The 27,619-nt window shown below is 49.0% G+C and overlaps 2 protein-coding genes and 1 long non-coding RNA gene across 7 annotated transcripts; all 3 read right to left on the bottom strand.

Annotated features, from left to right (window-relative positions):
- Positions 1–2,960: 2,960 nt before the first annotated feature.
- IL38 (interleukin 38) lies at positions 2,961–4,082 on the bottom strand. The gene is given in 1 exon segment (XM_089922822.1): positions 2,961–4,082. A coding segment is annotated over 1 exon segment (540 nt). The 5' UTR covers positions 3,984–4,082; the 3' UTR covers positions 2,961–3,443.
- A 1,698-nt stretch (positions 4,083–5,780) lies between these two features.
- On the bottom strand, positions 5,781–13,571 carry LOC149747685 (uncharacterized). 2 transcript variants are annotated; one of them, XR_016395354.1, is made up of 3 exons: positions 12,042–13,539; positions 10,814–10,837; positions 5,781–6,419 (listed from the first exon to the last, which is right to left on the bottom strand). It is a non-coding gene; the product is annotated as an uncharacterized LOC149747685 (long non-coding RNA). The 2 variants fall into 2 exon arrangements; XR_016395353.1 differs by lacking the exon at positions 10,814–10,837 and having other exon boundaries at positions 12,042–13,571.
- A 1,392-nt stretch (positions 13,572–14,963) lies between these two features.
- IL36RN (interleukin 36 receptor antagonist) lies at positions 14,964–27,387 on the bottom strand. 4 transcript variants are annotated; one of them, XM_022599293.3, is made up of 5 exons: positions 21,167–27,108; positions 19,803–19,856; positions 18,194–18,279; positions 17,039–17,166; positions 14,964–16,867 (listed from the first exon to the last, which is right to left on the bottom strand). In XM_022599293.3, the coding sequence occupies exons 2-5, from the start codon at positions 19,829–19,831 to the stop codon at positions 16,643–16,645; spliced, it is 468 nt and encodes a 155-aa protein (XP_022455001.1). In that variant the 5' UTR covers positions 19,832–19,856; positions 21,167–27,108; the 3' UTR covers positions 14,964–16,642. The 4 variants fall into 4 exon arrangements, with proteins under 4 accessions (XP_022455001.1, XP_089778951.1, XP_089778949.1 ...); XM_089922825.1 differs by lacking the exon at positions 21,167–27,108 and adding an exon at positions 20,170–20,391; XM_089922823.1 differs by lacking the exon at positions 21,167–27,108 and adding an exon at positions 20,020–20,155.
- Between the last annotated feature and the right edge of the window lie 232 nt (positions 27,388–27,619).

The raw sequence follows: 27,619 nt of genomic DNA, 5'->3' as shown, positions 1-27,619 counted from the left end.
GCCTGCCCCACACCTCCCCCTGCCCCTCACCTGGCTGGCCCCCATGCCTACACCACCTCCTCTACATCCTTTCCTGACCCCCTGGGATGGGACCACTCAGTAGTCTAGCTCCCTGGTGCTGCCTGAAGGAGAGGTTACCACACTGTGTTCTACTCACTTGTTTACTGGTTTCTGGCTCAGGACCTGCCAGTTCAGCTCACTCTGAGATGTAAATAGTGGACGTGACCTAAAGTGTGCCTCTCCCAGGAATTTACATAATAACAGCTCTGATGGGCTGGTTGTGGAAAGAAGCCTTTGGCATGGTCACAAGGAAGGAGGAAGAATTTCAGGGATAAGACTTGGGAGGGGTGTCTATCAGAAGCTGATATCATTATTATTATTAATGATAATTATAATAGCAGCATCCCGTCATTATTTCTACCTGAGCCCTGCAGAATTTCAACCCAAGGCTCCCTGAGTAATGTTTGGAGTGTTTACTAGTCATTCCATAGGAAGCAGTCAATAGATGTTGGCTTTTGTTCATAATGTCTGGTGTCCCCACCCACACCATATGTCTTTAAAGGGTAGGGACCGTGTCTTCTAAATCTCTTGTATCCTCTTCCTCTCCGAAGCATTCATATAGAATTGACATATATTAAAGCTCCAAATGTGTTTCTACTTAAATAGAGAACATGTTCAACTCATCTTTGCTGGCCCTTCTCTTGTGAAATGTGCCTGCCACCCACCCAGGCATACCCGGGTCTCCTCCCACTCCTGGCCCTGCTCCAAGCGGGGTCAAGTTGAGTTACCACCGGTGAAGGAGGTAGATAAGCTGATGTGGAAAGATGAAGCAGGGGTCAGGCCAACCATGGAACCACAACATCAAAGCTGATCCCAGGGCAGAGACTAACAGAAGGCAGGTGGGGCGAGAGGTAGGGCAAAGAGAAAGCTGAGATGAGCAGAAGCCCTAGAAGCAGGTGGATTGGTCCAGTGCTGACCTCAGGGGCCCAGGCTTAAAATCTGGGTCCTCCTTGAAATACTTGGATGATTCCTCCAGGCTTCCTCCTTCACTCCTTCACCAGGCATCTACAGTCAGGCCCCACATACCTTCCCATCTTAATTTTTGGCAACTCCTCAGCCACAAGCCTCAGGTCCCTGCACGTGGATGACTCATCACGCCCCAAGTGTGCTGGGAGCTCTCCTCCATCACACCTCCCTTAGTTGCTCCCTCTGCTTAGAAACGCCCATCCACACATTTTCTGCCCTGAAACTACTTTTGCTTTGAGGCCCAGATTCAATGCCCTTTCCTTTGTGAAGACCCGTCCAGCCCTCTCCACCAGCTGCACCTCCATGCTACAGTGGCGTCCGTTTGCCTTGCTGCCATAGATGTCCTCGCACTGTATCCTGAATGTCTAACGAGAACCAAGTGATCATCCATTAATTTGTTCAAGAATTTGCACTTACTCATCACCTTCAATGTACCAGCAGCTGTCCTGGGCACTGGTGACCCAAAATTGAACTGCACCCCCTCAAAAAGCACAGGGTAGCCCCGGCACATAAATACATAGTTAGGATGTCATCGCCAGGTGATAAAATAATGGGGCACATGAAGGCCATGGAGAGGCAGGGAAAGAATCTAAATTTATCAGAGCCATAAAGCTCAGTATGCCTCTCCTCTGCTTAAAATCTTCCCCTTGCATCCATTTTCACTTAAAAATAAATAGAAACCTTTATTTGCCTTCAAGACGCCCCCCATGATCCAGCACCTGTTTCTCTTGCCCACCTCCTAACCCTCTCCAGGGTCCAGCCCCCCAGCCTTCCACTGTTATTCAGACACAATTAGCCCCTTCTGTCTCAGGGCTGTGCATTTGCTATTTCTCTCCTGCATCACTTTCTAGTCCCACTGCCTCCTGCCCTTCAGCCTCAGCTCAAATGTCGCCTCCTCCAAAAAGTCAGGGTCACCTCCCCTGACCACCCTCTCTAACGTTACCGTTCGATACCTACCGCCCTCACCCTCTCTCATGTAAATTGCCCTTGTTTGTTTTCTTGTTTGTGAATTTGCTTGTTTAACGTTTCTTCCACTCAATTATCAGCTCCAAGGAAGCTAAGTTTTGTTGCTCCTAGAATAAGAGTGGAATAAAAATTTGTGGAACGATGTTGGCGTCAAATGGACCAGATGTACATGTACAGCCTATGTGACCTTCAGTGAGTTAAGTATGTCACTTCTTTTAGTCTAGTCTCTTTACCTGTCAGATGCAGGTAAGAATACTTGCCTTGCAGGGTCGCTGTGAGGGTGAAGATACACTGTTCTTAAATGTCCTGGCCCACAGTACGTGTTGGACAGAGGCTGAGTGGTTGCACAAGAGGAAGAGAACCAGCAGTCCAGCCCTCTGAGCCCGGATACCACGGGCTCTCTGCTCTAGCTTGTTTGACTATGGATCCTCTACGAAATGGGGAGGGATTTGGGGCTCTGAGGATGCGTGTCAGTTTTAACTACAAACTCTCAGTGGAGGTCCAGCCCTATATTCCCAGCTGTAAACAGTCAACTCAACTCAACAGTTCCACAGTAAACTTAAACAGTACGTCCAGTCCAAGCTCACTGCCTTTCCATCCCTGCTCCTGCTTGGTCCTCACACATCAACACTAGCAGGCAACTAATGGCACTGGTCAGTGGGCTGGATGACTGATTCGTTGAGAAGTATCTGACAGAAAAATCGTGACCTGAACTAAAACTGAAATTGTAAGCAGCCCAAGACATTGTCCATGGACAGAGGAGGAGAGCTGGGTTCTGCCTGGAGTTTCTCGGTTGTTTCTAGAAGCTCTAGAGCAGAGGGGCCAAAGGAGAAGCCATGGCCAGGCTTCCAAGAAGGACTCACCAAGTTATCCAGTCCCTTTGCATTGAATAGTGCACACAGAGGCCCACTCACTCCCCGTGTCAGTTTCCTACAGCTGCTGTAACAAGCTACCACAAATGCAATGGCTTAGAACAACATAAATTTATTATTTTACAGTTCTGGAGGTCAGAAGTCTGAAATGGTTTTCACTGGGCTCAAGTCAAGTTGTTGGCATGGCTGTGCTTCTTCTGGAGGCTCTACGGGAGAACCCATTCCCTGCCCTTCTCCAGCTTCTAGGGACCACCTGCATTCCTTGGCTCACAGCCCCTTCCTCCATCTGCAAAGTAAGCGGTATAGCATCTTCCAGTCTCCCTCTGACTCTCAGCCTCCCGCCTCCCTCATAGGAGGACCCTGGTGTTTGATTACCTGGGGCCCACTGGGATACTACAGGATAGAGCAGCCTTAATCACATTTGTGAAGCCCCTTCTGCCGTGTAAGGTAACATATTCACAGGTTCTGCGACCAGGATGTGGACATCTTTGGGGGGCGTCATTATTCTGCCTCCCACAGACCCCGAGCAGAATGAGCTTGGTTTGGGGGCGCCAGGCCAGAACCCAGCTTCCTGCCTCTCTACCGACTCTGTTCAAAGTAGAGCTCAGTGCAGGCTGAGGGCTCACTCTCCTTGGTGAGTCGTACAGGCTCTTGGGGCTCAGCCGAGCCACAGAGAAACCAGTCAGGTCAGGAAGCAGCCTCCAGCCTGAAGGCGGCTGTTGGATAAGATTGCTGATTGCGTGTCAGCCCTCGAGGCTTCTGGGGCTTGGCCAACAAGGGACCTGAGAGGGTGGCTCTTTCCCCAGGGGATTGCCCTCTGAAGGTTCTGGAGGCAAGGGTCTGGGTGCTGGGTGCAGGGAAAGATGGTGGAAACCTCAACAGGAGGGATGTGTGCACCTGGCCAGAATCCACAGATGAGCACAGAGATGCCAGAGCACCCTGGAGGCCAGGCCGGGTCTGCAGGGGCCCCCAGAACAGGGTGCGGTCTCTCACCTCCAGCTGCAGGGAAGGCCCCTCCCCTGTCTCCACACATGCCAGGCAACGACTGCCTCCCTGGATCCCCAGGAAGACGGGGAAACTGGTGTGGCCCAGGCCTCTGTTGGGGAGTATGAAGATCATCTCTGGGGTGGGGCGGGGGGAGGAGAAAAGAGAGCCAGGAGATGAGGGGACCCCAGATCACAAGCTCTTCAACAAGCTAAGGCTCGAACAGGAAGGAGCTGGGCCAGGGCACAGCTGGCCGCACCCCTGCATGCACGCTGCAGGGTGAGCTGGGACTCCTACAGGGGTCCTGACCCTTCAGTAGGAAAGGGAGTGCTTGGGGTAGACGGAGCTTGGGTGAGTCCCAGGGCGTCGAGGCCCCAGAGGCTCCTGCACGGCAGTTGTCTGTGGCGGGATCCCCCACCAGGAGGTGGCGGTCTCTCGTGCACAGAGCCTTCTGATCTGCATCCTTAATTCTGAAACAGGAGGCAGTGCTGGTGGTCCGCCCCCTTCAGGCACCCCTGAGCCCCACGGCCCTCCCACCCCACACTCTGAAGGACAGCATGGAGAACTAGGGCCTCTTCTCCTTCTTCAGGTGAGAAGTAGGGGTGCTACTCCACCCAAGAGCATGTCCAGACCAGGTCAGGGGCTTCCCTGGTGGTGCAGTGGTTGAGAGTCCGCCTGCCGATGCAGGGGACACGGGTTCGTGCCCCGGTCCGGGAAGATCCCACATGCCGCGGAGCGGCTGGGCCCATGAGCCATGGCCGCTGAGCCTGCGCGTCCGGAGCCTGTGCTCCGCAACGGGAGAGGCCACAGCAGTGAGAGGCCCGCGTACCGCAAAAAAACAAAACAAAACAAAGACCAGGTCAGCCTTAGGCGAAGGAAGTCCTCCCAGGGCTCGTGACATTTTCAGAGACCGCACCTCTGTCTCTAACAAGCTTGGCCGCTGTCAGGTCCTCAGGGTGGTGACGGGAGCCTGCGTCTTCCCACTGAAGGGTAGAGAGTTTTCCTGACGCTCCAGGCCTTTTCTGTGCCTCCCCTGAGAAATTTCCTAACGAGGTTCCAATGTCTCTGGGATATGGTGAGCCTTCTCCCAGATTTTCTGGGCCCACCCAATTTTTCATACGTTTATTCTCTTCAGTAAAGGGATTAATTGAGTATATAATAACATGTGGTTTGTTTTTCAGATATTTTAAAGGCTCTTTATAGAAGAAAATCCACAAATGAGGGGGGAAAAGAGTCCGATGTGATGGTAAGCATGCCAGCCTGGCCACCCTGCTCCGGTGAGTGTGTAAGGGGTGGGCTGGGCGGAGCTGGGCTATGGATGCCAAACACAGGTGGTCAGCAGGGAGCTGGCACTGGGATTGCCTGTGGTTCTGACGATCAGCCTGGGAGGGTAAACGCATGCCAGGGAGGCTGAGAAGGAACCGTGGTGAGTCTGTGCAGCATCAAAGCCACGCCCATGCTATTAGCCCATGGCTGGTTGGTTTCAGACATGGTCATCAGCTGTTCTCAGGCCTGGGGAGCCCTCCTTATATTCAAGAGCAGAACCTCCTGGCCAACACCATACTTCCAGGAGATTCTTCTCTCTCAGTAACAGCTAATTATAATACCCTTAGCCAATGACTGTATGTGTTTAAAGCAGGTTCCCCTGTACAATAAAAACGAAGATCTGAAAAGAGCCTGGGTTTGCCAGCTGGCCTTCTCCCTCCAACCTGGACAACCAAGAACTGTGGATAACTTAGCTGCCAGCAATATTCTGTTCAGAGACCAGAACCCAGGCTAGATACCCCAGAGAGTTGACATCTGTTTTGTCATCTGCGTGGTCCATGCACTTGTGTCTTGTCTTCCCAGCTACGTTGTACCTTCCCAGAGGCCCTGACCGGCCCCCCATGTCTAGGATAGGATGGGCCCATGGAGGAGCTGAGGAAATGCATCCCAGGTGTCAATCTTATTTTATTTTTATCATGCCTTAACTCATTCCTCGAAGAGCTTGAGATAATTTACAACAAAAATCACAGACAATAAAGCGGTAAACTAAAAGTAAAGACTCAAATGTCCAGTGAGATAAAATGCAGGTAAGAGTTGGAAGCCCAGACCGGGAATAGAGGCCACAGAGGCTAACATACAAAGATGCTGTCACTGAGATTCAAAATTATCACTGAGCTTTTAGAGAATGGAGGCCGGAGCAGCACAGAGAACCTGGAGTCTGAGTCCTGGCGCTGTGTGACATTAGGTACTTTATAACCTCTTTGGGCCTCAGTTTCCAAATCTATAAAATGGGCTTAGTAATGCCCCCTTTGTAGATTTCTCAGGCTGGCGGCAGGGCAGTAGAATGGCTGGCATCTTGCGGAAGTCCCGGAAAGAAAGCTTTTGTGATTATGATGGTGATTAAGCTTAATTATGGGGCACTTGAGACTTCTGGGGTGAGAAGGAGACTGATTCAGCCCTCTTTCCTCTTCCTCTGTCATCTCCAGACCCCCTGATTAGGAAAAGGAAGGCTCCAGGAAGACGTACATGTAGTATATTGCCATGGGGAGGGAGCACATTCCTGCAATCAGGGGTGACTGGTCCTTGCTGAGAGGGAAGGAAAAAAAAGGGCTGTCAGAGGATGAATGGATAAAGAAGATGTGGCATATATACACGATGGAATATTACTCGGCCATAAAAAATAATGAAAGAATGCCATTTGCAGCAACATGGATGGACCCAGAGATTATACTAAGTGAAATAAGCCAGACGGAGAAAGACAAATATCGTATAATATCGCTTATATGTGGAATATTTAAAAAATGTTAAAAGTGAACTTATTTACAAAACAGAAATAGACTCACAAACATGGAAAACAAACTTATGGTTACCAAAGGGGAAAGGAGGGGCATAAATTAGGAGTTTGGGATTAAGATATACACACTAATATATATAAAACAGATGGATAACCAACAAGGACCTACTGTATAGGACAGGGAACTATACTCAATATTCTGTAATAACCTGTAACGGAAAAGAATCTAAAAAAGAATCACTTTGTTGTACGCCTGAAACTAACACAACATTGTAAGTCAACTATATTTCAATGAAATTTTTTTAAAAGAAGAATGGCTGTAATTTAAAAAAAAGGGGGGCTGTCAGAGAAAGAAAGGGGTGGAGCTAGGGAGCAGACATCCCAAGGAGCCAAATTACCCAATCACAGGGTGGAAAGTTCTCACTAGGTGCTTATCTATAAGAGCCCTACCAGAATCCACCAAGGGCTCCTCAGCCCAGCAAGCTCCAGGCAGCTCTGAGTCTCCCTCGTTTGGGGCCACCCGAGTCGAGCTTGACTGTGCACTGGTGCCACCGGTTCTGGGAAACAGGATGACAGGTTTCCCAAAGAGTTCAGCCAGGAGTCCTTCCTGGGGCTCAGACTGGGGTGGGGTGTGCTCTAGCCTCACAGTTTAAGGAAGAACCTGACTGACGTCCTGTCCCACTCCCAGCCTGGCCTTAGAGTCACCACCTCCCCCTGCCTCCTCTGGGCAGTGCTACTAGGAGGAACCTCCCGCCTGCAGCCAGGACGGGGTCTCTCTGCAGTTAGAGAGTGTCGTTCTGGGGACTGGATCGCTTTGCCAAGACTGTGATCTGTGAGAGACCATGCACACTCCCCTGTTCTGTTCCAGATGGAAAACAGCACGGGCTTGAGATACACAGACTTGCGTTTTTGAGGAGGAATGATCTAAAAACTGAAGCCAGTGTTCCTGTACAGACCCTAAACCACAGAGCTTCACATGGCTCCACTCATTCCGGTTGGATCATCCGTCCCTAGAGCGTTTCCCTGAAATGACCACCTTCAGAAAGGCCATTCCAGAATCCAGCATGGAAAGAAACCCAGAGCCAATCAGGGCATGAGGGTGGTAGGACTTGGAGAATAGCCCAGAAAAGTAAAAGCAAGGATGGCTAGGGCTGATTCTCTCAACAAGGAAGAAAGGAAAGAGAAGAGAAAGGATAAGAAAGCAGAAAAGAAGAGGAAATAGGAGAAAGGTAGGAATGAGGAAGCAGGGCTCAGAGCAGGAGAGAGTGACACTGAGGGACATTTTGGGAAGCAGGTAAGGAGAAGCAGATTGATGCTGATGGCAGGACTTCCGGCCATCTCAGCATCCCTGAGCAACATGGCCTGGATCTTAGAAGAAGGACTTAGCCAAGATGGCTTTTAGTACTGGATCTGCCACTTGATCACCTTGGACAAGTCATTTCCTAATCCTTGGCTTTGCAGTGAGAGTTTAAGGGTTGGTGAGAGCAAAGGATCACAGGAGTACAAATTCTGGATGAATGTTGGTGATGTGAATCAGAGTCTTAAAGCATTCGATGTACTTTCATTGTAATTTCATCTGTTGCCCTTATTCTATGGGAAAATAAGGAATTGCCCAAATGTTTAATAATAAAGATGTTCACGGCATCATTTTTTATAAAGCTGAAAATAATCTACCTGCACAATAATAGGTGACTGGTTAAAAATTTATGGTAAATAAGAAAGCATGTGTACATTAAAGATGATGTAGAAAAACATTTTATGATATAAAAATGGTCAAAATACATTAAGTGAAAAGCACAGGTTATAAATAGTGTGTGCATTATGATTCCATTTAAATCTGCCCACATACATAGAAACAAAGATGTTCGACATTTTACAGCACTTATCTGTGGCTGACAAGATTATGGGTGATTTTTATTTATTTACTTTATCATTTCAACATTTTTCCTTATATGAAAATAAATTTCCTTTGTAGTATATGGTAAGTTTTAATTTTTTTTTTAATGAAGCGTTCGATTACAGTCATTGGCTTTCCAAAATGTGCCTGCCCATCGAATCACCTGGGGGACTCTTGAGAAGTACTATTCCCTGGGCTGAAGGTTCTTGAATGACTCAGTGATCAACTGGTCTTGGGAACTTATACACTAGCTCAGTTCTTCTCACTCTCTAATAAACGTGTAAATCACCTGCAGCTCTTGTTAAAATACAGATTCTGATTCCCTAGGTCTGGGGTGGGACCTAAGACTGCGTTTCAAACATGCAACCAAATGACATTAATGCTGCTGGTCCCTGGACCACACTTTCAGTAACAAAAGACCAGATGATCCCCCAGCCCTGATAGGTCGACAGCAGCATGGCATCCATGCAAGCCCATGTGAGTGAGATGCTGTGCTCTCCCTTGGCCAAGCTTCTTTGGTTGGAGCAGCAGAAATATGGCCAGCCTAGCAGCCGTGCCAAGGGCTGGCTGGAGCAGACAAAGTGGAGGGTCCCTGTGTAAAGCTGGATAGGCAAGCTGATGACTCCCACTCTTGGTCCGTGTCAGCTCAAAGAGCTGGCAGAAATTCAGGACTGATCAAGTCCAGCTGGATCGCTGGGGTCCTCTTGTCCTGGTCCAGCCCCAAATTCCAGTGTCTCTCCTACAGACTCCCATATCAGGAACCCCTGCCTGGGGTCCTGGTATAGATTGCGATGAAGTGAGGATTGTGTAGGAGTGAGAAACTGACTTCTAGTCCATCAGAGAGCCTGGGCTCCTGGTTTTGAGTGTTTGCCACGATCCCTCCCAGTGTACCACAAACTCCATTCCCCAAGCTTTCCCTTCCCTATTGTCCCCAAGTGACCTTTCACTGGACTTTGGTCTATACCCCTCTCTGGACCCCATCCTTGGCTGTCTCAGACCTCATCAATTCACCTATCCTGGATCAAATACCACCACCAAATAGCCCTGGGCTTCCCCATGCTCTTTTGCACATCACACCTGTTCCAGCCTCTCCTTCATCCTCCTACACACTATCTCCATGGAATCTGTTCTCTCCAAGACAGATATTAACTTCTGTGGAGCCAAATCCAAAGATTGTTTTCTTTTTTGATTCCTCTGATCTTTGGCCATTGTCCCCCTGGGACCCCTTGATATTGATTCACACCTCTCCATTCTCTCTTTCTCAGATGCATTGTAGATTCTCCCTTTGTTTGGGGGTCACCCCTAAACCTGGAAGTCACCGGCCAAGGTCCTAAGCTCTTCTCTTTCATATCACATGAAGCTGCAATCCATCCATTTCCTCAGCTGCAAGATCATCTTTCTCTAATGCCTTCCAAGTCCAGACTGAACATCCTCCTTTATCTCCAACAGCCTACAGGACACCACCCTTTGGATATCCTGCCATCATACCCAGCCAAATTCATCTAAGGTCAAATTCACCTTCTCCTCCCAGCTCATTCATCCCTCCTCGTTTCATTTCTCTCACTGCCATAATCTTCCTCTAGACAGGTAGATTCAAATCCTGAGAACTGTTGACAATTTCTCCCACTTTTCCTGACCCTATGTCAGATTTATCAAGTCCCAATAAATAACTTCTTTAAATATAACTTTGTTTTCTTCATAACCATTGAAACTGCACCTGTATTCCTGGTTTCTCTGCCTTCAATCCAGCCCAACCTATGTGAGGTTTCTGGACTTGTATTCTAAGTGCTGCTTTCATCACACCCCCGTCCAGCTCTAGAATCTACATTGGCTTCCCATTGTATGATATACTTATCCTAAGTGTATCTCACTTCTCCGTGGACACTAAACCACTTCCCAGGCAATGAGACTTCTTTCTTATCTTCTCGGTAGGCATACTCAAAGTTATCTTTCGGGCTTCCCTGGTGGCGCAGTGGTTGAGAGTCCGCCTGCCGATGCAGGGGACACGGGTTCGTGCCCCGGTCCGGGAAGATCCCACATGCCGCGGAGCGGCTGGGCCTGTGAGTCGTGGCCGCTGAGCCTGAGCATCCGGAGCCTGTGCTCCGCAACGGGAGAGGCCACGACAGTGAAAGGTATCTTTCATTTCCCTACCTCATCATTGTCCATTCAAATCTTTGACATTAAGGTCACTGGACATGGCATTATTATCTATAGGTTGAGTATCTAGTTCTGCCAAGTTAATTATCAGCTCAGAGAAATAGCTCAGACATACAAGTTCATGTCACTTACCCTCCAATCTTCAGTTTTCAGCATCTATAAAATCATGGAGTTAGAGGATGTGGTTATTAAGATTCTTTCAAGATCAAACAATCAATGATTCCATGACTCAGAGTTTAAAGACTCTTTACTTTACCATTGCAAACTTACTCTGAAGTCCCATTCAATTTCAGTGTGTTATTTATTGTTGTATGTATAGACACTTTTTCCCTTATAAAAAGTTAACAAGCTCTTGAAGCCACAGAGCATAGCTTGTAGCTCTCTCCATCTGCCCCAACTGAGACACACTGGTGCTCATGAGCAGGACATAGGAACACTCACCGCAGATTCGGATGGCAAGGTTGGTTCCGGACCTAACTCTGCTACCAATTTATTTTGTCACCTTGGAAAATTCCTTTATTCCCTAGGCCTCCAAATTCTTATCATTGGAATGAGGGGTTGGGCAAGGTCAATATTTTTCAAAACGATTTTAGGTTTCACAAGGAAATTTTACACAGACACTGATGAAAGTTAAATGGATAAAAGACACCTGGAACAATGATGGCACCAGGACCCAGCTAGCTTTGACTACTGAAGCAGGCACCGGGTGTGCACGCCAATCCCGATCTCCCAATTTATCCCTCCCCCCATTCGCCCTTGGTATCTGAACACTCTACTATATATAAAGTAGATAATCAATAAGGACCTGCTGTAGAGCACAGGGACCCCTACTCAATACTCTGTAATGACCTATACGGGAACAGAATCTAAAAAAGAGTGGATGTATACATCTAAAAAAGATGTATGACTCACTTTGCCGTACAGCAGAAACTAACACAACGTAAATCAACTATATTCCAATAAAAATTACTTTAAAAATTTTTTTGAACTTTTAAAAAATAAAATTAAAATAATGTACACTGCAAAAAAAAACCCCAAAAAGGCACTGGGGCATCCCTAAGGAACCTCAAGCTTCATAAAACATTGTTGAATACCACTGGCCTAGATGAGTTCTTTTGAAATTACTTTCTAAAACCGGTGGTCCTAAATATTTAAAAATCTTGACTTAACCTATACCTTCTCCCCAGATTCCTTCTATGTGACCCTAGACTTATTTAGCATCCCATGGTGATCTATGTAGGGGATACCTTGCTAACCAGAGAGCTTGCCAAGAGGAGTTAAAAAGAGGTGGCATATCAGAGCTATTGACAGAGGGAGAAGAAAACAGAGAAAGATAGAATACTGCCTGTCCACCACTGACCTGCAGATCCCAGGTGCCTGGAACCTCCAACTGATTTCTCCAGGGCATGTGCACTGAGTTTATATTGCCTGGTCAGGGTGGGTGAGCCTGTAGCAATCTTTATAATTGTCTGCAGGATGGGGAAGAAGGGCCTAGGGATTTCACAATGTCTTCAGCACAGTATGGATAATAAGGAGGTGGGGAACAATAATGAGTGTTTGTTGAAAGGGGAGAGAGACACCCATAAAGCCTTGGCAAAAGCCAGACACTGAGACTCTGCCCACAGCTATTGTTCTTGGTGGTTTTGGCAGCCAGATAAATGATGCTGGGGTCAGACGACTTTATATCACCTTCCCTTTGGTGCCCCATGGGGCTCCATCCTAGCCATAGGGAGGTGGAAGAAGCAAGAGCGAGTGTTTCTGAAGGGCCTAAGGACAGACTTTTTTCTGTAGCCAGGCTGTGGCCAGTGAGGCAATGTGAGAACAGGGACTGATGGCATTGTGAGTATGACCCTGTTTGGAATTATGAGAGGAACGTCTCTGTTTTTCAACAGGTTCTATTAGTTGGTACCAGTTGATGAGATGTAATGTCTAAGGAAACCCACTACAGACAGAAGACGTTGACCTTAGATTCACCCTGGAACTGAGCAGGTGCCCTTTGCCCTGGACTATGAGAGCAGCTGGCTCAGTGTGATCAGGGTTAGGGGTGAAAAACACTCAGGCCTCTGATTGATATTACTTAATTCAGTCCATCCATCCACCCATCAGTCCATTGACCCATCCATCCAACCATCCATCCATCCATCCATCCCTCCATCAGTCCATTAATCCATCCATCCATCCATCCGTCAGTACATCTACCCACCCACACATCCATCCTTCTATCCATCCATCCATTCATCCATCCATCCATTCATCCACCTACTCACAAGGGGCAGAGACACTTGGGCATAGTGCCCAACATAGACCAACTGCCTTATGGTAATTCTTCCTCACAGGTCATTTGCAACGTTCCATAAAGGGCTTGGCAAGGATGTGGGAGAGGTCAGTCCTATACCCATATGTCTGCAGAGTGACGGATGAGAAAAGATGGGCAGAGACGGGAACAGATTTCTGTTTTCTAAGGCCAGCAGTCATTCTTCACTCCCTTTCCCAATCTCTTGTCCCCTCAGTGGAAGAGGTCAAAGTACAGGGTATTATATAGGCAATCAGTGAGTGCTTACTGAGCATTGACAATGCCCTGTGACAAAGTTTTACAACACCTGGTCCCTGTTGTTAAGTAGCTTTACAGTCTGGCTGGGGGCTAAGCCATAAACACTTGAAAAGACCAGACTCTCTAATCTGTGGGCCAAGGGAATATTGGAGACAATAGAAACCGAGAACCTTCTCGAGTAAAAAGATAAATTCCTAGAATTGAAAGGGCCTTAGCCCTTTACATTGTTCCTCATTTTTTTAAGAGATATTTATTTATTTATTTTGGCTGTGCTGGGTCTTAGTTTCAGCACGCAGGATCTTCTTTGTGGCACGCAGGATCTGCTTTGGTTGCGGCATACGGGATCTAGTTCCCTGACCTTGATCCCTGGTCAGGGAGCTAGATCCCGCATGCCGCAACCAAAAAATATCCTGCATTGGGAACTCAGAGTCTCATCCGCTGGACCGCCAGGGAGGTCCCTGTTCCTCCCTTTTCATCTACTTGTGTCAGCTCGTCCCTGCTAAAGCCCTTTTGAATTCTTTAATCCTACAAATGATGAAGCAATCCCTTCAGGCTGCAGAAAGCTTCAAGAATGAGGTGAAATTTCAGCCGCTCCCTGCCAGGTGGGCGGAGGAGAGAGAAAGAGTATTCCAAGGTGGAGGAAGAGTTTCCACATTCAACACTCACTGGATCCCGATTATTTGCCAAACATTACTCGAGGTGCTTGGAAACAAAACTGATACAGCCTTGACCTTGAGGTGATTTTAGGGGCCTCAGACCCCAAGTCAGTTTATTACAAGGAGGGGGAGTTAGCATAGAGTTCAGCGCAAAGCCCTGTCAGAGCAGATGACCAGGGACCTCCACTCAGCAAAGGCTCCTCAGAGGAGGTGACAATATGAGACTGCGGCTGGGCCTGTGGGCAGAAGGAGAGCGTGAACTAGGTCTGTTCTCGGCAGCCCTGAGAGGCCTGTGGTAGCAGCCGTGCTGCCTGCTGCCCAGGGACTTGAGCTGCATCTGGGCTGGAGCCGCTGCAGTCCCCAGAGGCAGACGCTATGGCCTGGCCTCTCCCTTGCTGGTCTTTCAGCAGAAGGTGAACCTGCCAGGCTGGTCTGACAGGCGAGGCGCAGATGGAACTCCTGGGGCTCCGACTTGAGCCCCTCCTCTTGCTTCTGCTCTCGTTCCCCAGACTTTAGGCAGGGACCCTGAAGCTGCAGTCCCTGGCACGTATGTCTGAAGGTGCAAAGGCAGTCAAGGAAGATCTAAACCTTGTGGGAACAGAGAATATGCAACCAATTTGGTATGATCCACTTTTAAATCAGATGTTTGGGGAAATAAAAGGGTTGGTGCTCATTTTGAGAGGGAAAATAAAAGTAATGGAGAAAATTGCAATCGTAATAAAATAACTAATTTGTTTCTCTTCCCCTGCATAGCAGTTATCTATTGCTGTGTAACGAGTGACCCCAAGCTTTGACAACTTAATGCAGGAACACTTAACTTTCTCAAAGTTTCTGAGGGCTGGGACTCTAGAGGAGTTTAGCTGGGTGATTCTCTTCAGAGTCTCTCACTAGGTTGCAGTCAGCCAGGGCTGCATCGCCCGAAGGCTTGACTGGGCTGGAGGAGCTACCTCTAAGCTCATTGGTGTGGCAGTTGTCAAGAGGCTTCATTTTTCACCAATGGGTCTCCTTATAGGGCAGCTCACACATGGTACCTGGCTTCCCCCAGAGCAAGTGAATAAAGAAACAGAGACCAAGATAGAAGCCACAGTGTCTTTTATTACCTAATCTCAGAAGCGGCATAACATCACTTCTGCGGCATTCTATTGGTCATGGAGACAACTCCGGTCCAGTGTGGGTGGGGGCACACAGGGGGTGTGAATACCAAGAGATGGGGATCATTGGCTGCTGTCTTCATTCCTTGGGGCTGCCCTAGCCAATTACCACAAACTTGGTGGCTTAAAACAACAGAAATTTATTCTCGCACAGTTCAGGAGATTGGAAGGCTCCCGTACTCCCTCCGAAGGCTCTGTGGAAGAACCTGCCTCCTCACTTCTGATGGTGCCCCAATCATTGGCACACCTTGCCTGGTGGCACTCTCCTTAGCCTCCATCTTCTCATGGCCTCCTTCTCTGGGTTTCTTTCTTCTTACAAGGACAGAAGTCCTGCTGGATTTAGGGTTCACCCTCATACAGCATGACCTCTTAACTAATTGCATCTACAAAGACCCTACCTCCAAACAAGGTGTGAATGAAAAATATTGCCTGCCATTTCAGTAAACAAAGGATGTGGTAGCCATCAAGCCATCACATTACAGCTTCCCCCAACGGTGAGGTCTGAGGGAACTCAGGATGGAAACAGAATGCCCATAGCTGCAGCCACCCCCAACAGTGCATCCTGAGGAAACCCTGGATGACAAAACACAGGATACTGGCCCCAGATAGCTGAGGTGCATATCAAAGGAAAGATTCCAGTGAGCCCAGAATCTTGCATCTTCCCATACATAGAAAAGCACTGAATTCCTTAACTTAAGATGTCTGGGGCTTCCCTGGTGGCGCAGTGGTTGAGAGGCCGCCTGCCGATGCAGGGGACGCGGGTTCGTGCCCCGGTCCGGGAAGATCCCACATGCCGCGGAGCGGCTGGGCCTGTGAGCCATGGCCGCTGAGCCTGCGCGTCCGGAGCCTGTGCTCCGCAACGGGAGAGGCCACAACAGTGAGAGGCCCGCGTACCGCAAAAAAAAAAAAAAAGATATCTGATTTTCTTAAATTAACAATAATCTTTTGATGTTCCGAATACCTGGTCTTTGTTGCAAAAACTCTTATATATCCTGGCTTCCCCCTTGCCTCTTTGGAGTAGTCCCTTAGAGTTATCTGAGAGGCTGTCTTCCAGGCTTGAAGCCCTCAGAATGCCCAGCAAATAAAACATAACTCTCAACTTAAGGTTGTACATTTTTTTTCAGTTGACAAAGATCACAGTCTGAGGTTCCCAGAGGGACATGAATTGTGGGGAACAGTATTCCACTAGCCCAGGAGACCCCTTGGAGGCTGGATCCCACCTCTTGGAATCTCAGAAGACTGTGACCAATCCAGGTCAAAGCACAGGATCGTTACCTGTACGTTACCACAAAGCATGAAGGATTCCCACCGCTCCCCTGCCCCTGCCCCTGACCCCTTAGGGGTTTATTTTAGGGGTTTACCTTTCTGCAAGGTTTCACATCAGTAGTGCCACTCAGCAGAAAAGAAAACTGTGGACTAAGCCCCAACTCTCAGAAGGATTTACCCAAACTGGGAAACAGGTGGAGGAAGAGTGGCCGTGTGCCCAGCCCCTCCACGGTGGAGGCCCTGAGAGCAGAGGTGGGTTCATCACCACGGGTCTCCTCCTACACCTCCTGGCCCTGCCCAAGCTGGCCCGCCCCGGGAGCCCTGGGGGCATGTCGCCCTAGTCACACTGCTGGAAGTAGAAGTCGGTGATGGGGCCGTCCCAGCTGGTGTCCTTCGGGAGCTGAGTGACCCGGAGAGGCTGGTCCACTTCGGGCATGGTGCAGAGAAACCAGCCCGGGTAGGCAGCCAGCTCGAAGCTAGAGGTGAGCCCCGTGTCCCGCCGGTAGAAGGTGAATCTCTTGGACTCCTCGGCACTGTGGTAGAGCTCCATGATGTTCACTGGCTGCAAGCAAAGGGCACAGCAGGTGGCTGAGGGGTAGGGGCCGGCCCCAAGGCACAGGGAGGCGTAGCCATAATTAACAGAACCCTGGAGGGAGAGGAGCCCAGGAAGCCGTGGCATCAGCATCTTTGACTTAGTGAAGCCACGTGGTGAGGCTCCCCCGACAGGACCCACCTCTAGTTTCAGGGTCGGTTCCTGCCCCGTCCCACACGACAGGCACTGGCTCCCACCCTGGACGCCCAGGATGACTGGAGAGAGCTTGGCATCCAGATACCGATTGGGGACCACGCTGATCTCCTCACCTAGAGGAAGGAAGCAGATGCAGGGACCTTGGCCGCCCTTCCCTCCCTCTGCCCCGTCATGGGCTGTATCAGGCCTTCTGTCCCCAGGCTGGACAGAAGGGGAGCCTCATAACAGCTGTCATGTAGGGAAAGGGGGTCTCCTGCCAGCTGGTCCAGTGGAAGTCAAGGCAGATAGCACACGGTACCACCTCCCAACCCCACGCCCACTCCAGGGTCAAAAGCTCAAGTCTTCTCCAAGCCCCAAGGGAGACTGACCACCTCTTTTAATGCCCCTCGACCTCCCAGCCTCTTTTCTGTAACCTGTCTTGATAAGCGTCCCATTAGAGTTAGTTGGTATCTTTCCACCCCCTGTGAGATTCCTGAGAACAGAAAAGGGTCTCACTTTTCTCTGTAAAATCCCTCCATCTCACACACACACACACACACACACACACACACACACACACACACACTCAGCCTCACAGAGGGCTCTGCCTGGCCCCAGTGCCCAGTAAGGCTGTTCTAGGCGAGTAGGTATGTGCCACTCTAGAGAGAAGGTCCTGTCACACTGTGTGGGGCTGTGGGAATGAGCACGAGGCCGGATAGCGTCACCTGCTGCTCTAGGCCCCACCGCCCTGAGTGACCGAGGACCCTCAGAGCACCGAGAGGACCAGGGGCAAAGGGGCAGAAACCCACTCCCACGTGGCAGTGAGGGTGTAGAGAGCCTGCTTAATGCCCTCCTCAGTGCTGGCTCCCGGAAAAAGGGCTGTTGGGCCCAAGTCCACCTGTGAGGAAATGACGAAACAGCTATCTTGGAAAATAATCCCACCTTTGCGTAGACGCTTCCAGTGGGACCGGGGCATGGCGCCATGCCGGAAGGTGCGCTATTTTATTTGTCCTTGCTCAGAGCCTGGTCTTCTAACGCCCCGTCTACTGTGTCAGGCCCAGGGTCTGTTGGCTTGTGCCAATGTTTCTAAGCCCTCTTCAGGCCCCCTCCCCTCAGAGTATTTAGAAACCTAGGGAAGTAGGGTCCTCGTTTGCCACCAACCTTTAATGACCTTCCCTGCTTGCAGCGCTCCGGCTTGAAGCTGGTTATCATGCAGATAAAGCACCTTCAGTGTCGCATCCTTCATTCTAAAGCATCAGGACAGGATGACACTCAGGGCAGGTGGTGGGTGCTCCAGCTTGCCTGGGCTCTGAGAGTCCCCCAGTCTCAGGCACCGTCACCCAGTCTTCCCACTGAGCCAGAAGTAATGGCACAACCTTCTCTCCCAGCCCTGGGGGCTCATGCCTACCACCAGGACAAGGCCACAGCCTCCCATCTGAGTCTTCATCCTATTCAATCTGTTTTTTTGTGTTTTTTTTGCGGTACACGGGCCTCTCACCATTGTGGCCTCTCCCATTGCAGAGCACAGGCTCCGGACGCGCAGGCTCAGTGGTCATGGCTCACGGGCCCAGCTGCTCCGCGGCATGTGGGATCTTCCCGGACCGGGTCACAAACCCATGTCCCCTGCATCGGCAGGCGGACTCTCAACCACTGCGCCACCAGGGGAGCCCATCCTATTCAATCTTTTCTACGCTAACCAGACTCTTCCCGGTGTCATGTTGGAAAAGAAACTAAACTGAGTCAGAGTCCTGTGTTCTCATCCCGGCTCTGCCGCCATCACTGCTGAGTCACGACAGGCAAGTTATTCACCCTCTCTGGGCCTGAGTCTCCTCATTGCTAAACTAAGAAGATGGGACAGATGCTGCCCAGGCCTCTTCAGGATAAAAATGCGCTTTGACTGACTTCCGCCTTTACTTCTGTTTGGTGCATTTACTTGCGCTTGGCCATATAGTCCCTACCACGTGAGGGATTTCTTTACATTTAAAATTCGTTCATTTTGCTTTTCGTATTTAATTCACACCTACAATCTCAGTTGATTTTCTGACATCCTGTGAGGTGAAAGCTGTACTCTAAAGGGGTTCCTCCAGATGTGTACAAATTGGTTCAATGCTGACTAAACACAATTAAACAAATCTCTACTTCAAAGTGACTAATATGCTGAGTTGTGCTATGGTCCTCTTTTAAGGGGACCTAGAAAGCATACTTCCCACATTTCCTGGACCGAGGAGCATCATTGTATAGAGCCACTCGTAGGACTGGGGTTCCACAGAACGCACCTTGGGAAAAGCTATACTAGACTCCGAGTTCAGTGAGAGCAAGATTCTTCTCATTCACTGTTGCAAAAGTCCAGCTCATTGCAGAGCCCCTGGCTCAGCACATGCCAATGAACAGACAGGCTGACTGATAGAAGAGTTTTACTGCTGCTGTCTTATCCCAGAGGGCAGCAAGGAGGTAGTGGTTGGATTGATATCTCTTCACTGCAGTGGGTGGTAACAGCAGGGCTCCAAGCCGGGCCTCCTAACTCCCTAGGAGGGATGAGGCCACAAGCCCCTCTCATCAGGGAAGCCCCAGAAGAGGGCCTGCTCCCGTCTGAAGAGGCTGGAAGAACTCCTCTAAGGGCAGGGAGTTGCTGTTCACACCTTCCCAGCTGCCCATCCCACCTGTGGGACAATCACAGCGCCCTCCCCGGAAAGGCTGGACAATTCTGGATCTACCCAGAATTCACTCCATCCCCCGAGGACATGGCCCAAGCAGAGGCTCAGATACTCACCGGAAGCACAGCGCCCCACTCAGGACCATCTCGGTCTTCTGTGTGTTGACGCTCCTATTTTGAGATAACAGAAAATCTTAGGTGGAGATAGAGGCTGAGCTGGCAGGGGCCCCAGTAAGCAGCGCCCTGAGCCCCGCGGCATATGAACAGCCCCCAAGGATCAGGGGATTCTAGGTCTGGGGTTAGGAGAGGTGAAGCCCAGCTCCCCAGAGGACACCTCAGACTGCTCCTTTGTCTTGGCAGGACCCGAGGTGTCTGCCCGCTCCTCCGAGGTTGCCTCAGCCCTTTGAGTGACGCCCTAGGGTGGGGCCCCTGAAACTGCCTCAGCCTCCGGAGAAGGGGGGTTTCCAGAGTGATTTCACACCACCTGACGCTTCCAGAAACACCTGATGCTCATCATCTCTCTCAGGGACGGAAGCTGCTGGAGACAGCCTTCTTCTAGCAATTCTGAAGAACTTCCAGGGGCTTTGCAGCCCTCAGTGAGCACTCAGCTCCCGGACATGTGGCCCTTCCAGACCCAAGGGTATCGTGCAGAGAAGAGCTCAAGGAAAGCAGATTTTAGAACAGCCCCCTTTCCTCCTTCCTCCCTCCGCTCCTTCCTTCTCTCCCTCTTTTGTTCCCTCCCTCCTTCCTTTCCCTCTTTCCTTCCTTCTTTTCTCCCTCCCTCTCTTCCTTCCTTCCTTCTTTCCCTCCTTTCTGCCTTTGCCGGGACCACGGGAAATGCTGGAGGTGGAGCTCTCCTGCTTAAGGGATGTTAAGTCTATGTGTTCATTGTAGAATAACCTGAGAATCTGTATTGACAAAACAAAACAAAACACATGGATACTTATCTCCAGTGTGTGCATCATAAGTGAACCAAGGACAACAGTTTTTCCTCTGCACATACACGCCTGCACCCATCACAGCTTTACACACGACTGCATCCCAGAACCTACACTCATTCCAGCACGCTTTTTCATGTAGCAAGATAGCAGAATCTCTTTCCATACCCAGTATAATGATATCAGAATATTGAATAGCCATAGAGTATTTCATTCTACAAATGCAACATCATTTATTTATGGCGATCTCTTATTACTAGTCCTTATTGTTATTATGTGTCATTGAAAATCATGCTGTGACAAACATCTTTGCTCGAGTGTCTGATTATATCCCTTGGAAATGAAACCTAGCTTGGGCCAATTATGATTGATCTTTCTTCAGTACCTAACTGGATAACACGTGACTGTGTAACAATGCGTGTGGTTTTAATCCATCCACACACTCTCTGTGATGGATCTAAAATGAAAGGTAAGGGTCAGTGCATAATGACAATTTAATTTTGTCTTGAGCACCACGGATAACCATTTATTGCCAAGGCATACCTTTTTTTTTTTCACCGCTGTGGCCTCTCCCGTTGCGGAGCACAGGCTCCGGATGCGCAGGCTCAGCGGACATGGCTCACGGGCCCAGCCGCTCCGCGGCATGTGGGATCTTCCCAGACCGGGGCTCGAACCCGTGTCCCCTGCATCGGCAGGCGGACTCTCAACCACTGCGCCACCAGGGAAGCCCTAAGGCATACCTGTTAAAGAAACTGTGTTCAGGCTCATGGGATAAAATGTCCTTAAAGTTGTTCAAAAATAAATAAAATATCAAGTTGTTCAAAGGATAGAAAAATAACTCAACACTCATAATGCCACTAATGTGATAAACACCTTTCAGAAGATGTAGAGGCTTCTGCAAAATTGTTGAATTGGCCATAAACTGACCAAACAGAAATAACACTATTTGTGCAAATACTTGCAAAAAAGAACAAAAGAAAAAAGAAACTCCAGAAGGAGTTGGCCATTAGGCAAAGTGGCTTTAAGCAAACAGGCTTTCATTTACAAAGTGATAATAGAGAAGGAGATTTTGTTTCCCCTAAAAAGGTAAAATGTCATCTGCCCTGGTTGCCCTCTCTGATTTCCTGACCGCAGTGAATTGCACCCCAGGACACTGCCGTGGTGCTTCGTCAAGCGCTTTCCTCATTCTGCTAATAAAGAATGAAGCCAGTATGTGGCTGCCCACCCCCGGGATGCCGAGGATTCAGGGGGATGTCTCCGCCAGCTCGGTCTACTCCACCATGTGCATAACAGGGGATGGATACAGAGTGGATGGACGGGACAACAAATGGATGAGCCAGGAAGATGAAAGTAAGAAAAATAAAACAAACCCCTGTTAAGAAAAGTTCTCCAAACTTGAAAATAAAACACAATGATGACATCATGTGCTCTCAGTGTCATACTGGAGCATCCTCAAACAGTCCCACCAACAATTGCTCAAGTCCCTGGGGAACATCTGTCTTTGTTTGACTTATTAATTACCATGGATTAGCTATCAAACTCTGTGAAGTTAGATGTGAACTAAGAGAAGATTGATAAATTTCAAATGATTCCTGCTTGATAGAAAAGATAACCCCAAAGTGTACAGTTGGATTGCCTTGCAATTCATTAAGCATTTTTTTTTTATCTAAGCCAATCTATTCCACAATTTCTTTCCTGACTGATCATATAAGCCTCTGTTCCTTAACTTATCTTTTGAATTAGCTTTATCATCCTGCCAGTTCCTTCATTTATTAATAAAGATAAATCTTTGACACATGTTTGTATGAGAGTCATGTTTTGGGTTTTTTGAAAATTAAACTGGCGTTAGCTAAAACAACGTTATTTTGCCCCAGACTCACACACCATGTGTGGTGGCTTTAAAATATGTTCACAGATTCTTTGATACTCCACCCTTTAAGAGGTGGAGCTTCATTCTCCTTCCTTTGAGCGCGGCTGGACTTAGTGACTTGTTTCTAAAGAATATACTATGTGGTGGAAGTGGTAGCATGCCACTTCTGAGGCTAGATGGTAGAAGGCATTGCAGCTTCCCCCTGGACCTTTCTTGAACCACTCACCTGGAAGAAGCCAGCTACCGTGTCACAAGCAGCCTGCAGAGAGGCCCACGTGGTGAGGAACTCAGACCTCTTGCCAACAGCTCACTTGCAAACCTACCAGCCCCATTAGAGCCATCAGATGATGCAATCCTGTCTGACCTCATGACTGCAACTTCATGAGAAACCCTGAGTCAGGCCACCCAGCTAACACCACTTTTCAGATTCCCGATTCTGAGAATCTATATGAAATGATGAATGTTTGTTGTTTTAAGCCGCTACGTTTGGGGATCATTTCTTACACAGCAGTGGGTAACTGATACACCTTGTCATCACGACTGGCGGTTTCTGTTTCTGTTGTTCCTGTTGTTTTTTCATTCTCCAGTCTTCAGTGAGTATCCTCCCTTCTTAGGAAACAGCTCAATACTTCACAGATTTTATATGACCATGGAGGTGCCCAGACGCTGTCCCATCCTGCAGAGGGGTAATGTTACCCCAGGTGACTTCTCACCACCCTTGAGCAGCAGTGCCCTGGAGGTAGGTGTGGCTCCTGCCCTTGACAGAGAGATGAGGATTCAAACAACACGTGTACACATCTGTATCAGTATGTAAGCACACATTCACAAAAATTTATTATAGTAAAATGGTAGTTTTTTATTAAGAAGATAAATTTAACAATAATTAAAATAAACAGTATTCATTTGGTCTTCATTATGTCCCCAGAACAATGTTTAATGATTGACCTGAATTTTCTCATTTTGTGCTCAGAACTGCCCTGTGTGGTAAATAGCATTATTATGTCTCATTCATGGATGTGGAAACCAAGCATAGAAAGATTAACTGTTGCCTGATATTGGACCTGCAATTTGTATTAGAGTCAGAACCAAACCCAGGAAACCCGAGTCCAAAGCTATTGACCCCAAGACACGACGCACGAGTGAGAGTGATGGTTTCACAATTTGAGTCCAATCCCGTCAGCCCCCTGCTCCCCATGTCTCTGGGAGTAAAAGGCAAGTCTTCACCATACTTCCAGATCAGGCTCTCACTAACTGCTGATCTCATCCTTTCACCACCTCAAGCCACATGAAACTCTTGCTCTTTCATGAACAAGTGAGGCATGCTCTTGCCTCGGGGCCTTTGCACTGGCTGTTCTCTCAGCCTGGAAAGCTCTTCTCCAAGATATCAGCGTGGCTCACTCCCTTACTCCTTAAAGGCTTTGCTGAACTGTCACCTTCTCACTGAGACCTACATTCACCACACTATGTTGCTCTCTCCTGTTCCCACATTCCCCTTTCCACGCTCCATTTCTTTGCAAAGCACTCACCATTCGCAAGCACACTGAATAATTCAGCTGCGTATTATGTGTATTATTTATCAGCTCCCCTGCCAATCCTGCTGGAAGATAAGCTCATTCAAATGCAGGTGTTTTCTCTTTGTTCATTGGTATATTCTAGGCACTTAAGGTGGTGCCTAGTATACAGTAAGCCTTCAATTAATAATGTTGCAATGACATCGAATGGATTACATGCTGTGTCATGTAGAAAAGGCCAGAGACTTGTCTAACATTTTGTTCACAATTACGATTTTATTTCTCAGGGTTTTGATGTTTCTGGCCCCTCATTCTCTTGACGTAGCAGTTAAGACCACAGGTGGACAAACTTTGGCCCGTGGGCTAAGATGGGCCCACTGTTTGTTTTATTGGAACACAGCCTTACCCATTTGTTAACACAGCCTATGAATGCTTCTGTACTACAATGACAACAATGAATATTTGTGACAGAAACCGCAGAGTTTGCAAAACCTAAGATATTTAGTACCTGGCCCTCTAGAGAAAAATTTGCTGAACTCTGGTCAAGACTGTCTGGATTCAAGTCCTAAATCTGACACTTGGGGCTTCCCTGGTGGCGCAGTGGTTAAGAATCCGCCTGCCAATGCAGGGGACACGGGTTTGAGCTCTGGTCCGGGAAGATCCCACATGCCGTGGAGCAACTAAGCCTGTGCGCCACAACTACTGAGCCTGTGCTCTGGAGCCCACGAGCCACAACTACTGAGCCCGAGTGCCACGACTACTGAAGCCCATGCACCTAGAGCCCATACTCCACAACAAGAGAAGCCACCACAATGAGAAGCCTACACACCGCAATGAAGAGTAGCCCCCGCTCACCACAACTAGAGAAATCCCGCGTGCAGCAACAAAGACCCAACGCAGCCAAAGATAAATATATAAAATTTTTAAAGAAGAATTTAAAAAAATCTGTCACTTATTAGCATGTGTCTTTGGTCAAGTTATTTAACCTTTCTGTGTTTGGAGTCCTCATCTGTGAAATGGGGATAAAAGTAGTACTTACTCATTACTCAGCCATAAAAAGGAATGAAATTGGGTCATTTGTAGAGACGTGGATGGACCTAGAGACTGTCATACAGAGTGAAGTAAGTCAGAAAGAGAAAAACAAATACCGTATATTAACGCATATATGTGGAATCCAGAAAAATGGTACAGATGAACCTGTTTGCAAGGCAGAAATAGACACAGATGTAGAGAACCAACATAAGCACACCAAGGGGGAAGGGGGAGGTGGGATGAACTGAGAGATTGGGATTGACATATATACACCAATACGTATAAAAGAGATAACTAATGAGAACCTGCTGTAGAGAACAGGGAACTCTACTCAATGCTCTGTGGTGACCTAAATGGGAAGGAAATGCAAAAAAAGAGGGGATATATGTGTACATAGAGCTGATTCACTTTGCTGTACAGCAGAAACTAACACAACATTGTAAAACAATTTTACCCCAACAAAAAAAAAATAGTACTTACTCAGGAGTGGTTGTTAAGATTAAATGAGTTAATGTATGTGAAGTGTTCAGAACAGTGCTGGGTACATAGTAGGTGCTTAAATGTCAGCTGTATCATCGTCAGCATTATGACCATCAGCTACATGGCCTTGGGAAATTCGCTTCATCTCTCTGATGTAATGATTCATCTCACCTCCTTTTTGTTTCTCTATAAAGATGAGAGTAGGGCTTCCCTGGTGGCGCAGTGGTTGAGAGTCCGCCTGCCGATGCGAGGGACGCGGGTTCGTGCCCCGGTCCGGGAGGATCCCACATGCCGCGGAGCGGCTGGGCCCGTGAGCCATGGCCGCTGAACCTGCGCGTCCGGAGCCTGTGCTCCGCAACGGGAGAGGCCACAACAGTGAGAGGCCCGCGTACCGCAAAAAAAAAAAAAAAAAAAAGGGCGCTTAGCACAAACCCACAGACGTCTGCTTCCTGCCCTCTCTGTGTTTCCCGGTCTCCTGCACTCGTCCCCAGGTACTTAAAGAGGAAACTGGGAACATAGCAGAGGACAAGTTCACATTCACCTAAATCTGGGGCTGGTTCAAGACCAAACACTTCCTTGCATGTGCTAACGTGCTTACCTGGGCCAGTGAAGGAGAAGTCCCCGCCTCAGCCTGGCTGAGAGGCCGCAGCACATGCTGTTAAGATTTCCAAGAAGGTTAACATTCGCTGCAGAGTCACTCGCTGGGACAGTCATTCGCTGCACCATCTCAAAAGCAGGACAGGCATCGTGCCGGGGGTCCTGTGAGAAGAGTTCTATTCTTATTCACCTTTGACTGATACGCCAAAATCAGGCTTAGAGAGTTTGGGTCACAAGGTCGCAAACTAGTAAGAGATGGACCCGGTATTGGTACTCAGGCAGTTCGATTCCAGACTAACTCACCCCATCCCCTACTGTGAACAAATAAACCATGGAATTCGTACAGATTCAGGCAATAGAGGAAAGGGGGGCAGAGCAGGAGGCTAGGGGACCTCCCTGCCAGGGGTCTGTTTGCAGGAAGGACCAAGTCTCGAGAAGAGCAGCAACTTTGAGAAAGATAATGGGAACCACCAGTTGGTCCAGAGACAAACGGCTCCAATACAGACAATACAGTGGCAGACATCAGGATGGCGGGGATTCCTCACTCCTTGGGGTGACTTCTGGGGGCTTAGAACATCCATGAAGGCCCCACCTGGCACAGGAGAGACGGTGGTGATGGACAGACACGGCCTCCAGGGAGCCCTGAGCAGAACGGGACATGGCCCTGGACTCCCACCCAAGCTCCAGACACACCCTGCAGTCACCGTGGGAGCGACAGAGGGCAAGCTGCCTCTGGGCTCTTAGCACGTCTGAAAAACTCTGGGCTCCCCGTGAAATCACAGGGAGGTTTGAGGTGCGGGCGCTGCAGCCGGGTGCTGAGCCAGAAACGTGTGGTTTTGTTTCCTCCTCTTAGTCCCGTGCAATCTTCCAGGGTGGGAGGGCTGGGCATGGGCCAGTTCTGCAAGCTGGGATCTGGGAGCCTGTGCGTGACGCACGAGGCAGGGGGAGGCCCTGTGCGTGTCGTACCCACAGGCACTTTCTCCTGTCTGAGTCACCAAGGGCGGGGCCAGAGCCGCTGGCAACCTCTTTATCCCAGATCCAGGTGAGACCCTCCGGAGCAGGTCCAGGTGCTTCCCTCGTCTGTACCTCAGAGGTTTCCAGAGCCTGAGGACTCCCCTCCCACGGGCTGTGTGGTTTGGTCACTGCCAGACTTCTGTCTGCGGAACAGCTAGGACTTGAGCCAGATTCTGGACCTAGCGTGAAATTGGAATTAAACCAAAAACGTGGAAGGGAAAAACCAGCAGTTCAGGAAGAGCGCTGCTCTGGCTCCGTTCTCCCTGCTCCCTGGGCCCTCCCCTCCTCCAGCCTGTCAGCGCCTAGGCTCTGTGTGCATGACTGTGACCTCACCAGAGAGGGCGCTCTTGGCAAGGCTGGATCAGGCAGGCCACGCTTGGATGCATCGCTTTCAAACACCCTGCGACCAGTCCATGTAGTCTTTGCTCCTTTCCACCAAGGACTTGAAGCAGTGAGCACCCACAGCAGAACTAGGTGGGCTAAGGGGAGCTG

Source organism: Delphinapterus leucas, chromosome 13 (assembly GCF_059928025.1).
Source record: "Delphinapterus leucas isolate spDelLeu-1000000601 "Yukka" chromosome 13, BTC_Dleu_Yukka2, whole genome shotgun sequence".
Taxonomy (NCBI): Eukaryota; Metazoa; Chordata; class Mammalia; order Artiodactyla; family Monodontidae; genus Delphinapterus; species Delphinapterus leucas.
The sequence above is the reverse complement of the archived record's forward strand: the minus strand, read 5'-3'. Positions and strand labels throughout refer to the sequence as shown.

Excerpts from the sequence above, each read along its gene's own strand:
- IL36RN (XM_022599293.3), bottom strand. The coding sequence starts at position 19,831 with ATGGTCCTGAGTGGGGCGCTGTGCTTCCG. Across the intron at positions 17,167-18,193 it reads AGCAGGGAAGGTCATTAAAG|GTGAGGAGATCAGCGTGGTC; the intron begins GTTGGTGGCAAA and ends TCCTTCCTCTAG. Across the intron at positions 16,868-17,038 it reads AACCGACCCTGAAACTAGAG|CCAGTGAACATCATGGAGCT; the intron begins GTGGGTCCTGTC and ends CTTTGCTTGCAG.